Here is a 15,908-nt window from a genome sequence, read left to right as displayed (position 1 = left end):
ATTCGTAACGTGCATGCGTTGCAGGCCGTAAAACGTTATTTTTTTTTATCAAAAGACATGAAAAATTTAGAAGCTTTTGTGAATATTTGACAAATAAAATCATTTGTTTTGCCTCATATATTTTTTTTTATATATTTGCCGTTTTCCTTTTACAAGCAAAATAACTGTTTCTTTTAACTTTTGGTATTTAAACAAAACAATATATAACAGCAAACAAATCTCCGAAACAATGATGACGTAGCTTCACTAAACTATCATAGCGTAGTAAAGAAAGACGTTACATCTAACGCATTGTTTACTGTGTTCTTCCTGTAGATCTTTACCACTTTTCAACTGCAAACATTTTAGCAACGCCCAAATATGTATTCGTGAATTATGAACCCGTCGAATTTTGTCTAAATAGCGAAATTTGACACCCGCAAAAAAATCCTCCTTAAGGTACACGAAAGACGGTATGTGTTAACTATAACTGTTTACTATTAATATATCAGGAACAGGGTAGCATTTGTCCTTTCAAAACAGCACGTGAGACAAAATGTTTTCCACAAATATTTATTTCCAAACAAATATATGGTTTTAGAATTGACACGAATTAACGAAAGTTAAAATTCCACACTGTTAAATGATATTCTCAAACCTTATCATTTGACATTTAGGTATCTAATCTTTGTTAATGAGTATAATTGTATAAGCTGTTAAAATTGACCTTTTCTGTATCATCTTTTTTGAACTTTTGGTCCTCAAAAAGGTCCAAGGTAACATACATTAAAAGAATTATAAGACAATTACAGTCAATATTTACGTGGCAAGTATTATTTCAGCTAAATTTATGATTGCGAAAATTGTTTAATGACTCGTAATGATAAATAATCGAGTCTATATAAAATTTCCAGTTTTCAAAAACAATCAAACACTATGACTGAATTCATACCGAAGATGTTTGGTGGATTCTTGCTCTCTCTATTAGTCGTATATGGTAAGCTATTATTTTAATGATATATAGAATATTCATTACACACTTGTTTTGTTGTATACAATGTGATTGGGATTGAATCAGTTTTAAAGTAGAAATTAACGTAAAATCTGATAAGCAATTTCTGTGACATATCACACTTTAACATGTTTGTATTTAGGCCTGAAAATTAAAAAAAAACGTTTAACAACTCTTGCAAAGAGAAGATACAAAAAGAGCAGTACATAGATTATTAGTCATATAAAAGAGGAATGAAACATAACATATGGAGAGTCAAACTCATAGATAGAAAATAAACTGATAACACCATGGCTAAAAATTAAAAAAAACAAACATACAAATAATAATACAGAAGACACAATATAGAAAACTAAAGACTAAGCAACACGAACTCCACCAAAAATTTGGGTGATCTCAGGTGCTCTGGAAGGGTAAGCAGATCCTGCTCAAACTTTGGCACCATATGTAGTACCGATGAAAAACAGGCAATAGTTTTCTCGTTTGAATTGTTTTACATTGTCGTATCTGGGCCTTTTATAGCCGACTATGCGGTATGGGCTTTGTTCATTGTTGAAGGCTGTACGGTGACAGATAGTTGTTAATGTCAGTGTCATTTTGGTCTTTTATGGATAGTTGTCTCATTGGAATTCATACCACATCTTTTTTTTTTATAATACCATAAAATTATGTGAATAACTTAAAATTGATAAAAAAAAATCAAAAACCATGGCTGAACGCTTGTACCCTGAAATGATCATAGGCTCCTTTTTCCACATATGACAATCGTTATTTTATTTGTGTAAAACAAAGTGATAAGTTTTGGAATTTCGGGTCTTCAATCTTCTACGACTTTATACATATAAGTAATCCGATGTCAATTTTTCTGGTCGTATTGAAGATGTGCAAATGTTTTGCCAAAAAAGGATAAATTAAAGATTTCCTTGTTTTTCAGAATTAAAGTGTAAGCAATGATTTAATAAAATCAACATTCAACTTTTTACCTTACTACTTCTCCTTTATTTTAGTGAATCTTAATGGGGAAACACATTGAAATAAAGCAGATATTAACAAGTCCAATATAATAGATACCAGCATTGCCTAAAATAAAATAAAAAAGACGAATGGCTAAACAACAATGACAAAAAATTACACAAGCAAACTTATGGCTAAGCAATACGAACCTTACCAAAAATCGTTTTTTTTTCTTCCTTATTTCCACTAGCGAAACTTCACACCTACATTAATTTAAAAAAAAATAATACTGCATTTATCTTAATATTGCAGTAAACTCTTTGACTTTTGTCTATTTTGACAAAAACATTAATTTAATTGAAATTATGTGTTATCCATTGAAATATGTTGTTACATGTAGTACTGTATAGAAATCAAATGTATTAAACGAACAGTAACAAAAACGGTCAATAACAAATCGTTTAAATTTAACATGTTCAGTATGCTGTGATGAATGTCCCGATAAATGGTCTCAGTACAAAGATCACTGTTACTGGCCGTCAACATCAAGTGTATATGGCTGGAAAGCTGCAGAGGTAACGTAAAATATATGATGCTTGCTGCATAAGCAGAATGATAGATAACTTTACATGTATATTGTACCTCAGTCTTATTAGTAAATGTAAAAATAAACAGCACAGTGGCGGATCAAGCGGATAGGGGGGGCGAGGTTCGACGATCAATTCATTTGAATGGGAAAATAAGATTAGAACCCCACCTTCATCCTGTGTTTGGAACACTCTTCCCTCTTATTAGAATGGCTGGATCCGCCCGTGTATCATGATAACGATGAAACAGATGACAAAAAGCAAGATGAGATATTAACACTAGGGCTAAAGTTGGGATAGGTCTTAGGTAATCCAAATGTTATGTTTCTTAATGGAACAATAACTAACTCTTAAAAGTATTATTGATTACAGCCGATTGCATTTAGTGTGTAGATAAAGGTAATATCTTTGGTTAGCTTGCTTGCTAGCTGAACCGTGAAGTCATCACTAGGTAAGATATTCTACAGTCTTTATAGAGTAGTCTTATCAAACAGACAGATTGGTTATCTGTCGGACTAGTCTATGTATAAAGGAGGGTGGTATTTAACTTATAATGACTTCACGGTTCAGCTAGCAAGCAAGCTTACCAAAGATAGTACCTATACTTATTAACTCAATGTAATCGGCTGTAAATATAGCAGGCGAATTTTACGATACTTATCTTCAGATTTGTTATATTCATTGTTAATAATCATTGCAGAGCGCATGTGAGAGGCGTGGTGGATATCTGACAGAAATAGAGGACCATGACGAGAATGATTTCATTGCTCGACTGACGTTTGGAGCAGGTAATTGTAATTGACATTTATAAGTGTATTTATCTTTTATAATAACCGTAGTACTATCTCTTCCTCTTCATTTATGACTTACATTATTTTACTTATATGTATTCCGAATGTTTACTTGTCAGGAATAATACAAATGGAACCACTATCTTAAGAAAATCTACCTACCTAGTTGGGCCCATGCAATCTCGCTGGACTTTTATGGGCTCGTATTGCTATTATACTTTTTTGTGTTATGTGGGTTATTGTTTTCTTTGTTTATCATATTTTTGTTGTTATGGTGATTGCCAACCTTCATCGTCTTTTACTTTTGCATAATTCCCTGTTTAATATTAAGTACTTTATATCGTATCTAAAACAGACAATAATCAATCATCAATATTATAATCAAAGAAGAAGGAATATCAAAAATAATTTAAAATGATGATTCTGTTGTTTTTTTTTACAATACATTAACATGTGTTTCTACAGTTCATTAATTGATAGTTAATTCATGTTATTTGCACCACTTTAACCTTCAAGATCTATGCTCTTAGGATTGATATGGGTCCGCACTAAATTTCCAATAAACGGCTAACCTTGAGAAACTAATCAACTGAGTAAAATCATGAGTTCAACGTTGAAATGATAAATATCTATAAATTACAGTGGTATGATTTTACACAAAACATTAGAGTGAAAATTTCTTTTTTTAACTGTAATTATACGAAAAGACAGTACATGTAGATATCAATCACTATTAACATGCCAAATGTATTCTAGGAACAAAACTGATTGTTCATTCGTAATAATAAAATAATAACTCGCAAAAGGTTAAAAAAAAACGGTGTCACTTTTGACTGATCATTGCAAATAAAATATTTGAAACAATGCTGATTTTGTACATTGTAAACCAGGCACATGGTTCTTTATGGGTATTGTTCATGAAGAACAAGCTAGTGGATATGTTACTGCAAGCAATAGTGATGAACTGGAATATAGTAACTGGCTAGAAGTTCAAAATGACGAATCAAATGGGCCAAGATGCACAAGAATGGGCTATCTTGGCTACTGGGATTCATACTCATGTGACGAAGAACAATATTTCATTTGTGAGAGGTAAAATATTGCAATGTTTTGAATCAAACGTACGTGTATTTTGTGGACAATGTAAACATAAAAAGAAGATGTGGTATGATCGCTAATGAGACAACTCCCCACAAGAGACCAAATGGCACAGAAATTAGCAACTATTGCTCAACGTACGGCCTTCATCAATTAACAAAGCCCACACTGCATATTTGGCTATGAAGGGAAAGGCCCCTGAAAGACAATTCAAACAATTCAAACGAGAAAAACTAACGGCCTAATTAGTAAACCTCGAACTTTAATGTTCAACAAATCTTAGTGCCTCCGGAATTTAACAAAACTCAGTTATATTATACACACGACAACATGTTGCTCCGAAACAAAAAGGTTTTTTTTCATTCACGACATGAAAACAGAAGCCAGAGTATCACAACTTAAGTACACTTCACTCTATTGTCAATGTCCTGACATTTTTATACACTGATCTGTATATGTTTAGTCACTCAAGAATAATTGTAAAGAAAAAAAAGGTCAATATTTCTTATGCAGGATTGAACTTGGACAGTTTTTACTAATGTGTTTAGGCCCTTAATACTTATAACCTATTAAGGTGTAATATCACCAAATCATGGTACGTCACATCCGGATGTATACGAAAATAGGTCGAAAAAATAAATTCCAATAAATTTGACAGTTGTAGGTAATTAATCCTACATTTTATTGGAGTAAAACTTTTTCTGTGTCTTTAACATATGTATTGGATATTTCACAGTACCATTATTGTTTTATCTAAGGTTTCTTTAGAATAGTTTTGAAACTTAATCTTTGATACATGGTTACTAAATCTTGAACACAGGCTGAATAAGGGGGAAAATTTGATTGGTTAACTTCCTTTTTTTTTTTTTTTTTTTTTCTTTCTAATTTTTTTTGGTTCACTTCCAGTGATGGTTAATTTCTTATATGCAATGACATGTTATGTGAATTTTTTTCTATAGTACTCGACAGGATAAAAATTTACTGATGCCAAGTATTTCTTTATTTAAAACAAAGATAAATATTACACATTGTTTTGAAAAGTGCAAATTTAACAAAGAATACTAGGGGGAAATCTTTGGTTGCATTACACCAAAATGTGTAAGTGGTCTTTTTTTTGTTTATTTTTTATGTTGTTATTAGGTCTTTCCACTTTTCTGAGGAAAGACCTATTGTTTTTCTTCTGATTATTTTTTTTTTTTTTTTTTCTTCCGCCTAATTTTCTTCTTGCGATAAACATTTGTTTCGCAATATGTCGCTTAGATATTTGGTATATGATATCGAACAGTTTATGCGCTTTTGAAATTTACCCTGCGTAAACGAATACTTTTCTTTGTAGGAGTTATCTCCCCAAACACTGTTTTCCTTGTTAGCGCAACTCCTTCGCAACCGTAAAATATAATGACAAATTTATTTTACAAAATTGCTTGTTATATCCTTCGCATGATTTGTCCTATTTTGACCGAAGTGATATGAACGCTCCATATGAGAGTTATTTCCCCTTATGCATTTGATATAAGTGATATGTATTTCTATCTTGTAAACCATAAGTGCTAGAGACCAAGGATCTTTTGATTTGAGGTCCTTGGTCCAAAAATATAAAAATTAGGTCAAGGTCAAAGGTCAAGGTCATATTCTAATTTTTGAATTTGGCTTATTTCCACTAATTTCCAGAAACCGTATAAGATATCGACATATTATTTTTTATAAATTGTTAGTTGCGACATGTTGTAACACATAAATTTTGATTGCAAGGGTACGTTAAACGTAAAAGTGAGTTTTCTCCCCTCTTGTATTTAAAAATACGCGTATGGTGATATAACTGATTAACCAAATATTATTAAGACCTATGGTCTTTTGATTTGAGGTCCTTGGTTTATGATCTTGAAATTGATCTCAAGGTCATAGATTAATTTGACGTTCTAGTTTTTGACCTTTGCTTTCAGCTCATATATATACATGATATAGCCATGAGACTTAAAAGGTATCAAACCATTTAACCTTGACAAAAAACAACCGGAAGTGACCTTGTGTAAGCCGGAAGTAGCTATTTTTTGTACTTTAGTAATAAAAAAGTATATAGAACCAGATCATTTTGAAATCAGTGTCAATTAAATATTCAAATATTATCTGAAGTAACATTTTTCAAACCGGAAGTAACAAATTATCTCCCTTATTTAAAAAAATATTGTATAGAAACCATATATTTCTGGAATCAGCGTACAATAACCTATCAGTTGACGATTGAAATGACATTTTAAACTTAATTTTACAACTTTCATATCAAAATACATTGTTTTCAATGGAAAGACCTTCAATTGTTCTCTGAACAATTGGTTTTTAATTATTATTATTATTGTTACACCAGAAACACGCGTTTTTACTCTTGGAATTTATATCGCTCTATTATTCTCTAATAATGTCCTCTGAACAAATACAATTTCTATTACTGTTCAGCAATTCCCGACATTTGCTATATAATTAGAATAGTAAAATGGGTGATTGATTTTTACCCAGTCAATTCTTAATGACTGACACCTATTTGGTATTCAAGCGATTTTGTTTTTGTCACACGTCTCTACGATTTTAAATGGTTGCATGACATTTGAATAGGCAACACTAAAACAATATTTAGATGAATAAACAAATACTTACCGATGCATCCTAATTTCCATTTCTAATTAGATTGGATACCCTGTACTAGGTGAACAATTATCTATTTTTTTCAAGTTTCAAAGAGTGGCGTTTTCTCGTCGAAACAATTGATACAGAGCAAGAACGCGAACATTTTTAAATTATTAACTTTATTTTAAAAAATCAATAATTTTATCACAAAATTAAAAAAAAAAACGAATGGTAATGAAAAATATTGAAACATAAACAAAGTGTTATTAATCACTTAAATTTCCTTTTTATTTTTTCAATACTAATTTCTCATCTTGAAATTTATTTCAAATCTTTTGTCCTGATTTCTAGCAAAACAAGTTGAACCCTTCTTAACATTGTCAGCGTTACGCTCTAATATCTACTCGCTCTGTAAATGAAATGTTTTTCATCGGATAAAAAAAACCAGGTGTTTCTATTTCATATTTTGTTGATAAATTCAACTTCAATCTTGTACATCGCTACTTTCTGTTGATTATTATGTTTCAATAGTAATAGTAGCATTTGTAGCAGATGTTGTCAACGTTGTTATTATCATTACAGTGATGATTATATAGGCAGCAGTTCTTTTGGAACATGGTTATCAAATACCAATTCATTCACATATGAAGATCATTACTACAGAACTGTTGGCAAAAAGGCAACATATGCCGAAGCTCAGGTAAAGGACATGAGTATTTGATTCAACTGTTTGCAATCATAAAATTAATAAAAATGCACCAATAAAAACATACTGAGTCATTTAAGAATATAAGTTTAATTTCACAAAACTACATATTGCATCAAATGAACAAATTCGTTAAGACATGTAACTATAGCGCTATCATATCATGGCTTTGGCAATCTGTAAGCGAGGATTTAACAAGGATTTAACCATGAACTAAAAATCCAAGGTGTTCACGACGATCAACATTATTTAGGATGAAACATGTGTTTCCTTTTCCAGTCTATTAGTAAAGATGGGTAAATTCTCAATTCCTTCTAACGAATGTTCAAAAATAGACTCGTCACTGACAATATCTTTTATATATGTGTATATATATGTAATTCGTCTACGAACACCCCAACAATGTTACATCTGAACCTATGACAACACTAACACATATGTCATCCATAGGATCACCAGTGATGGTGATACAAGGATGTAAAACATACTGTATATGTAATTCGCCAAGCAATGTTAGAACTGTAAATGTGCGGAAGCAAATATTTTGTTATTCCCTGGAAGGGACTCGAACTCATGCTACTGAAATATCGAGGCACCAACTCGCCTTGCACTGTATCCGACGCTCTTTTGTACGCTTTAGACAACTCGGCTACCTAGGTTCTACAATAATAAAGCTTTTGGTTACTTTTCCTAGTCAATTTTTAATCTAGCGTCGTAACACAGTACATAACATTTAAGGCATGAAGATGGATTTTTTACAGATCAGCTCAATTATCTATCTATATGATCTCACAAAATAATGTAGGATGAAGTCCTAGAAATAATTATATTATAAGTACGTCTAAACAAGTGACTACACTACGACAGATATCAGCTATCGGATCACCAGTGATTAAATCTGCATAATAATCTACTCTGAATAACAGCCCATATCGTGTCACCAAATCTCCTGCACTATATCCGACGCAATAGACCATTCGATCACCTAGGCTGTCATACATATATTATTGCTAAAGACTAGTACTCCAAAATAATATACTAACGAATATAACAATTAAATTATTTTCTCTTTATTAAAATCAAAAGAAGGTCACCACAACATACTTACAGGTAAACTGTCTTCAAAAAGTAAACCATGGAATTATTTTGTCTATTTTAAAAAATGAACAATATTAGTCATGCTGATTTTTTTTATTCTAGAAAATGTGTAAGAAAGCTGGTGCGTATCTTGTTGAACCTAACAGCGAAGGTGAAAATGTCTATGTGCATGACAAGATGCACGAAGTATGTAAGTAATTTATCAGGAATTCATTAAATCGAACATGTAATCAATTGTTGCAATTACCAAATACCGATGGATTACGAAGAGCAACTATTTTACTATCAAACGAATCTAAGGAAATATTCTGACTATGCGATATGGGCTTTGCTCGTTGTTTAGGCCGTACGATGACCGATAGTTGTTAATTTGGTATCTTGTGGGGGGTTGTCTCATTGGTAATCATACCACATCTCCTTTTTTTATACAGATTAAATCGTTGCTTTTCCTGTTTGAATGGTTTTACAATAGTGATTTTGTAACTCTTTATAGCTTGCTGTTCGGTGTGAGTCAAGGGTCCGTGTTAAATATCGTAGTTTGAACTATAAAGGTTTACTTTATAACGTTTGACTTGGATGGTGTATTTGCCACTCATACCACCTCTTCTTATATCAATATAGAATATTTTTTTCAAGTATCATAATTCAATTCACAAAATATTTATAAAACACATTTCTTGAATCACTTTCGTCAGGTACGCTCGTAACAAAAATGACATATTGTTCAGAAGTATAATTTTAATTTTCGTTGTTTATAAGCGGAAAGTTTTGAAATTATAGCCACAAATATCCAAGAATATACTTTTAAAGCAGAACATTAGACTACATGAACATCCTACACCAGACTTACGTCATCGTACGGCCTAAACAACGAGCAAAGCCCATATCGCATAGTCAGACTATTTCCTAAGATTGTTATATTATTGTTCGTTTATGTGTGTGTTGCATTTTAACGTTGAGTCGTTTGTGTTTTCTCTTATTTTTGAGATATTGAGATAAGACGTGGCACGGTACTTGTCTATTCCAAATTCATGTATTTGGTTTTCATGTTATATTTGTTGTTCTCGTGGTGTTTTGTCTGATGCTTGGTCCGTTTCTGTGTGTGTTACGTTTCGGTGTTATGTCGTTGTTCTCCTCTTATATTTAATGCGTTTCCCTCGGTTTTAGTTTGATACCCCGATTTTGTTTTTTTGTCCATGGATTTATGAGTTTTAAACAGCGGTATACTACTGTTGCCTTTATTTACCCAAAATACAGGCTTACAAACAAAAACAAGCAAGGAATGATTCAAATAGCCTGTGAATGTGGTTGGGTTAAATCAATGTCACGTGTGCACTGACCTCTCCCTTAGACCGTGTTTACAGTATCTTGTAGAATAAAACGCAGAATACAAAACCTTCATGTTTAGAAAGTACTCATTATAACGCCACTACAAACACAATTTCATTTTAATATTCTTGTCATGGTTAGAAAGTTCTTAAAATAATATCATTACAAACTCAATATAAATTCAATGTTTTGTACATGTCTGTAAATAAGATCTCTTTTATCTTTTGAAATTTACCTGTAATGATATAAACGTCACAAAACTACGTCATGTTAATCCATTCATATGACGCACAGTTTTGTTTTCGTTTTTTGTGTCCTGTTGATGAATTTAATTCATACATATAGTAGGTGTCCGTTGTTATTCTGCAGTTTACATGCTGTAAAGTACAATCATATTATTTATTGATAAAATTGAGAATGGAAATGGGGAATGTGTCAAAGAGACAACAACCCGACCAAATAAAAAAAACAACAGCAGAAGGTCACCAACAGGTCTTCAATGTAGCGTGAAATTCTCGCACCCGGAGGCGTCCTTCAGCTGGCCCCTAAACAAATATATACTAGTTCAGTGATAATGAACGCCATACTAATTTCCAAATTGTACACAAGAAACTAAAATTAAAATAATACAAGACTAACAAAGGCCAGATGCTCCTGACTTGGGACAGGCGAAAATGCGGCGGGGTTACACATGTTTGTGAGATCTCAACCCTGCCCCTATACCTCTAACCAACGTAGAAAAGTAAACGCATAACAATACGCACATCAAAATTCAGTTCAGGAGAAGTCCGAGTCTGATGTCAGAAAATGTAACCAAAGAAAATAATCAAAATGACAATAATACATAAATAACAACAGACTACTAGCAGTTAACTGACATGCCAGCTCCAGACTTCAATTTAACTGACTGAAAGATTATAATTTCATCATATGAACATCAGGCACAATCTTTCCCGTTAGGGGTTTAGTATCATACCATCATAACATATATGAGAAGGACATAACCCGTGTCATGCCAACAACTAGATGTATTTTTCTGTGCTGAGCGTTTGTATTGTATTTCTGTCAAGAAGTGTTTTCACTTTAGCGGTATAGTTAACAGTGTCATGTAAGCGAGAGTTTTTGCTAGTCATAACACAGGTTCAACCCATATTTGTTTCTTAAATGTCCTGTATCGAATTAGCTACATGTCAGTTGTTATTTACAGTCTGTTTTTGTTTGTGTTAGCATTTGCTTTTGTTGTATTTAGGTGTTTCTGTTGTTCCATTGTTTCCCCCTTTATTTGATGTGTTTCCCTCGGTTTTAGCTTGTTGCCGGGATTTGTTTTTGCTTAATTGAAATATGACTATTAAAAAGTGGTATACTATTTTTGCCCTTCTTTAAGGCCAAATAAAGTTCGAAGTTGAAGACCACTGAGGTGACCTATACCTAAGAAAATAGGTTCTCAAAAAAGTCAAAAGTTATTTACTGTGGATTTATTATTATTCGTTGAATACCAATTTTTGTGGGTTTTGTGGGTACAGGTTAACCACGAAATCAAATGTTCAACGAATATGCAAGTTTTCAGCAATCCACGATAATTGATACCCAAGAAAATAAATGAATCCACAGTATACAGTATACTATTCTTCTGTATTTCTGTATCGTTGAAAAATCGTTCTGGAATTATTTCCAAAACATGTGATACAAGTCGAAAATATTAATGAACTTCAAAAAAATTATAGTCAAACTTAACTCTGTTAAAAATTGTGTGTTTACATTCAAAAGTTTTTGAGTAATCAAGTTTTTAAATTTTACAACCAATCAAGACATGTAGTAAGTTTTGATGTTATATTTGTTATTCTCATCGGATGCTGTCTAATTCTTAGCTTAGTTCGTTTCTGTGTGTTAAATTTTAATGATGTGTCGTCACTCTCCTCTTATATTTAATGTGTTTCCCTCGGTTTTGGTTTTGTGACACGGATTTGGGTTATTTTTCTATCGATTTATGAGTTTTGAACATCGGTATTCTACTGATGCCTTTATTAAGAAAAATGGGTGAGGGATACAAAATATGATTTTACAAGAATCATGTACATTTCATGTAATTTTAGTCAATTCTTATTTCTTAGATATGTATATTTTCAATTATTTATAACAAAACAGATGAAATTATATTTATTTTGTTCTTAAATCGAAGAAAAATCACATATTAACAAAATTGACAGCATGGTAAATTTTACACAAAAAACATTAAATATGATAAAACTTTCTTATATTAACACCTACCTATAGCTTTTGTAAGTAAAATTTATTCAGATTGGTCCTAATCATCTTTATAGAAGAATGAAAATAGTTAAATTGTGGAACTGTGATTTTTTTCACGATAATAGCCCAAAAAATAGGTAAAAATCGATGAAAATAGGAAAATCCTCAAAATTGGGAATTTTTAAAGGGCTGTAGCAAACATAGAAGTGCACCTTCATATGATCATTTCTTCACCATTTTTTTACAGTCATATAAAGCACAAAATCAGGTTAAGAAAAAAAAAAATTCTAGAAATTTTTGCTCATCAGACATGTCAGAGGTGAACATTTTTTTTTTACAGTCTTATATACCCCAAAATCAGGTTAAGAAAAAAACTATCATTTTAGACATTTTTAGCTCCTCAGAGGTGAACATCCTTAAAATTATTTAAAGGATAAATAACAGGTGTAGTGGTGGATGAATTTACGACGACAGCAACTGTACAATGATACAAAACGTAGAGCCCTTTACAATTCTTAACAATATAACTAAATATTAAGAATGCTTCCATTCAAATAAATGGTTCTAACTTAACGAGGAACTAGAGCACAGTCTTTTTATCCGCTTTAGTTCCTTAAAATTATGTCCTAATCGTAATGTAGATATTGTATTTTCTTAATTTGAATGCCAAATTTTCAATTTTATCATGCTTTTTTGTTCTATAATATTAAATGTTTTAAAAAGTTGGTGCTAATATTGTTAAATGACAAAAATGTTTTTCTCATAGTTTATGGTCATTGGCGATATATTGGAGGATCGGACACCAAACGAGAAGGATATTTCGTGTGGAGTGACAACCAAGCTTTAACCTTTGAGAATTGGTGGCCGGGAGAACCTAATAATAAATATAACGAGGACTGCATGGAAATGAGATATTGGGGGAAATGGAATGACGTCGATTGTAACCATGACAACCGATATATCTGTGAAAAGTACGTAAGACTTAACAAATCGGTTAGAGTATGAACATATATAGATGTGTGCTCTATTAAGATTCAAAATAAGAATCTATGATGACTTCAACTTTCCAATTGTCGGCTTTCAATTTTTAAGCAATAATAAAAAATACTCTGCTCCATCGTTTCGTAGCAGATACGTTACGCCTATACATGTTCACAATTTACGGACTTAAATGAATTAGTGTGTCTGTGTGTGTCTACGCGTTACACAAATACTGCTCTAACACAGTTATGAGAAAGAAAGACTGATACGATGTATCAATTCCTAATCAATTTAGGAGGTTTTAAAATATGCAGTTGCCTCATTAGGGATGTACTTAGGTGAGGTTTTGGAATTTGTGTCAGATCGTTAGACCCCTTGGTGTTTTTCTATACGATACAAGATAAATATTTTGGCCAATAACACCTATTTATCTGTTCAATAAAATTTATTAGCTCCTAAAAGATCATCTAACGAAATTAAAGCAGATCCTTGATTTTCTTTCCTTAGATATGAGACCCAAATATACCAATGCAAATATAAGGTAAAAGTCCGAGTCAGCCTTTTCCCGCCATATTTTAAAAATCAAATATCTAGCAAAGGACCACCGTGACCTAGATATATTAAGCTTATGTTGATCCTTAACTAATGCTCTTTCTGAAAAAAGCATCAATTTTGAATTCTTGTTTATTTAATTTTACTTAAGTACATCATTCACTAGTACATTTTGGTTGTACCTACGAAGTAAGACATTATTTCTCAGTTGATTTTTGACTTTTTATACAATGTGTTTGGTATGAACACTTGAATTGACCGTTACGACCCATACATTGCCATACACTGTTGTAAAATAAAATTACAGATTACTAAAATCGCGAAATAAATAACGGATACGCACAGAATTTTAACTACACGATTGGAATTTTCAAGTCAAAAAGTGATTTATTCGTTGCACATAACATTTGTGTATAAAGGCTATGACGGATGTATGCGATTATAATCAAATTGAATTCATATATATAATTATATGTGATTGGCAAGAACTAACATATGCTGCGCATATTGTATTGTTGATATCAGATCGTATGGAAAAAATACAGATTACTCAATAAATGTAGTTTATTTATCGATACTCTATCATTTGAAAACTTTAGTATAACAGTTGAGGTTCTATCATTTGTCGAAATAGGTGGAACGATAATATGCAGGCAAAACGGTATTGTGATATCATTCTAAATGCATGTTACGATTTCGGCATAATGATTGAAATCCACATATCACTAACGAAATGTCGAATCTTAATACAGTTTGTACGTGTTACATGTTATCAAAAAGATTTTGCATACATTATAAATATCGTTTCAAACATAAATAACTGAAGACTTAGTTATTCTTCTATCGAATAAGTTTTGGTAAATGTTTATGTCATTTGTGTTAACATTTATAACAAATTAAACAAATCCATTCTTTTGATTTTTTGCAGAGCAATTGGTGATAAAGTCCCGACGACAGATGCACGTGTCACAACAGAGGCTTTATTCAAAACAAATGCACCAGTCACACCTCCTTCGAATTCACCGGAAGGGACGACCGAAGATTATTTCTATTATTAGTTATAGTTTAAGTAAATAATTTCTTCGACATTCTCTGCATTAATCGTTTTTTCTTTAAAAGATATATAGATGTGAACATATAATCAATAAAATAGTGCAATGCTCATCCTTATAATTACTTGTATGTAGATGGATAAAAGATGTGATATGGGTGCCAATGAGACTACAATCTCATTTGAAATTGTGAAAATGAGACTTTCAATAGAGTGTAAAGGTGTAAGGTAAAATGTGACTTTTAATAGAGTTTGTATGTTAAATATGTTACCATTCAAGTATTTATTGCAACCTCATCAAAATAAGTTAAAAGTGGGTTATAAATTTCACCGAAACTGCCCTATCAAATGAATATTTTTTGGGGTTGGCTTCAAATTCATCAATGTTATTTAAAAGAGGAGAGTTTTCTAAATAGGCCAAACATAATCAAGGATTGGTACCGGTTAGATTTTTTCGTCAATCGAAAGGTGAATTACTAAATATAATTCCTATCACATTTGTGGAAAATCAATAAGCAAATTATTTTTTTCTAAAATAAATGAAAATGTATAATGTTGACAGACCACGATGTAATGTAACGGCGACTGCGCAAATGAAATATACAGTGCTGACGTCGACAAACAATATCTTTCAATATTATTTTAAAAAATATGTATAATATTTTACATCCCTGAGTTGAATATTTAATGGTTAGCGTATATGTTCATTGTATCATAGGCCTTAATTTAGTTGAAATATGGACGATATGGACGTTAAAAATTAAGGCTTTAGAATAAAGCGTTAATAAAAAATTATTTTCAAGAACATAAACATTTTGTTATCTTAAGACATTCAACTTAAATATCGGAACTCAGTATGTCTACTCTCGAACTCCTTTTACTCCTTCAAAATAAGCTGAGA

The 15,908-nt window shown here is 31.7% G+C and overlaps 1 protein-coding gene across 1 annotated transcript; it reads left to right on the top strand.

Moving 5' to 3' along the window:
* Window positions 1-870: 870 nt before the first annotated feature.
* On the top strand, window positions 871-15,116 carry LOC134692140 (macrophage mannose receptor 1-like). Its single transcript, XM_063552572.1, has 8 exons — window positions 871-976; window positions 2,426-2,520; window positions 3,233-3,320; window positions 4,214-4,415; window positions 7,626-7,743; window positions 8,950-9,037; window positions 13,190-13,394; window positions 14,885-15,116. The coding sequence occupies exons 1-8, from the start codon at window positions 916-918 to the stop codon at window positions 15,012-15,014; spliced, it is 987 nt and encodes a 328-aa protein (XP_063408642.1). The 5' UTR covers window positions 871-915; the 3' UTR covers window positions 15,015-15,116.
* The last annotated feature ends 792 nt before the right edge of the window (window positions 15,117-15,908 follow it).

This window comes from Mytilus trossulus, chromosome 12 (genome assembly GCF_036588685.1).
Source record: "Mytilus trossulus isolate FHL-02 chromosome 12, PNRI_Mtr1.1.1.hap1, whole genome shotgun sequence".
Taxonomy (NCBI): domain Eukaryota; kingdom Metazoa; phylum Mollusca; class Bivalvia; order Mytilida; family Mytilidae; genus Mytilus; species Mytilus trossulus.
The sequence above is the reverse complement of the archived record's forward strand: the minus strand, read 5'-3'. Positions and strand labels throughout refer to the sequence as shown.

Coding starts and splice junctions, on each gene's coding strand:
- LOC134692140 (XM_063552572.1), top strand. CDS start 916: ATGACTGAATTCATACCGAAGATGTTTGGTGGATTCTTGCTCTCTCTA. Junction 4,416..7,625: donor CAATATTTCATTTGTGAGAG/GTAAAATATTGC, acceptor TTATCATTACAG/TGATGATTATATAGGCAGCA. Junction 13,395..14,884: donor AACCGATATATCTGTGAAAA/GTACGTAAGACT, acceptor GATTTTTTGCAG/AGCAATTGGTGATAAAGTCC.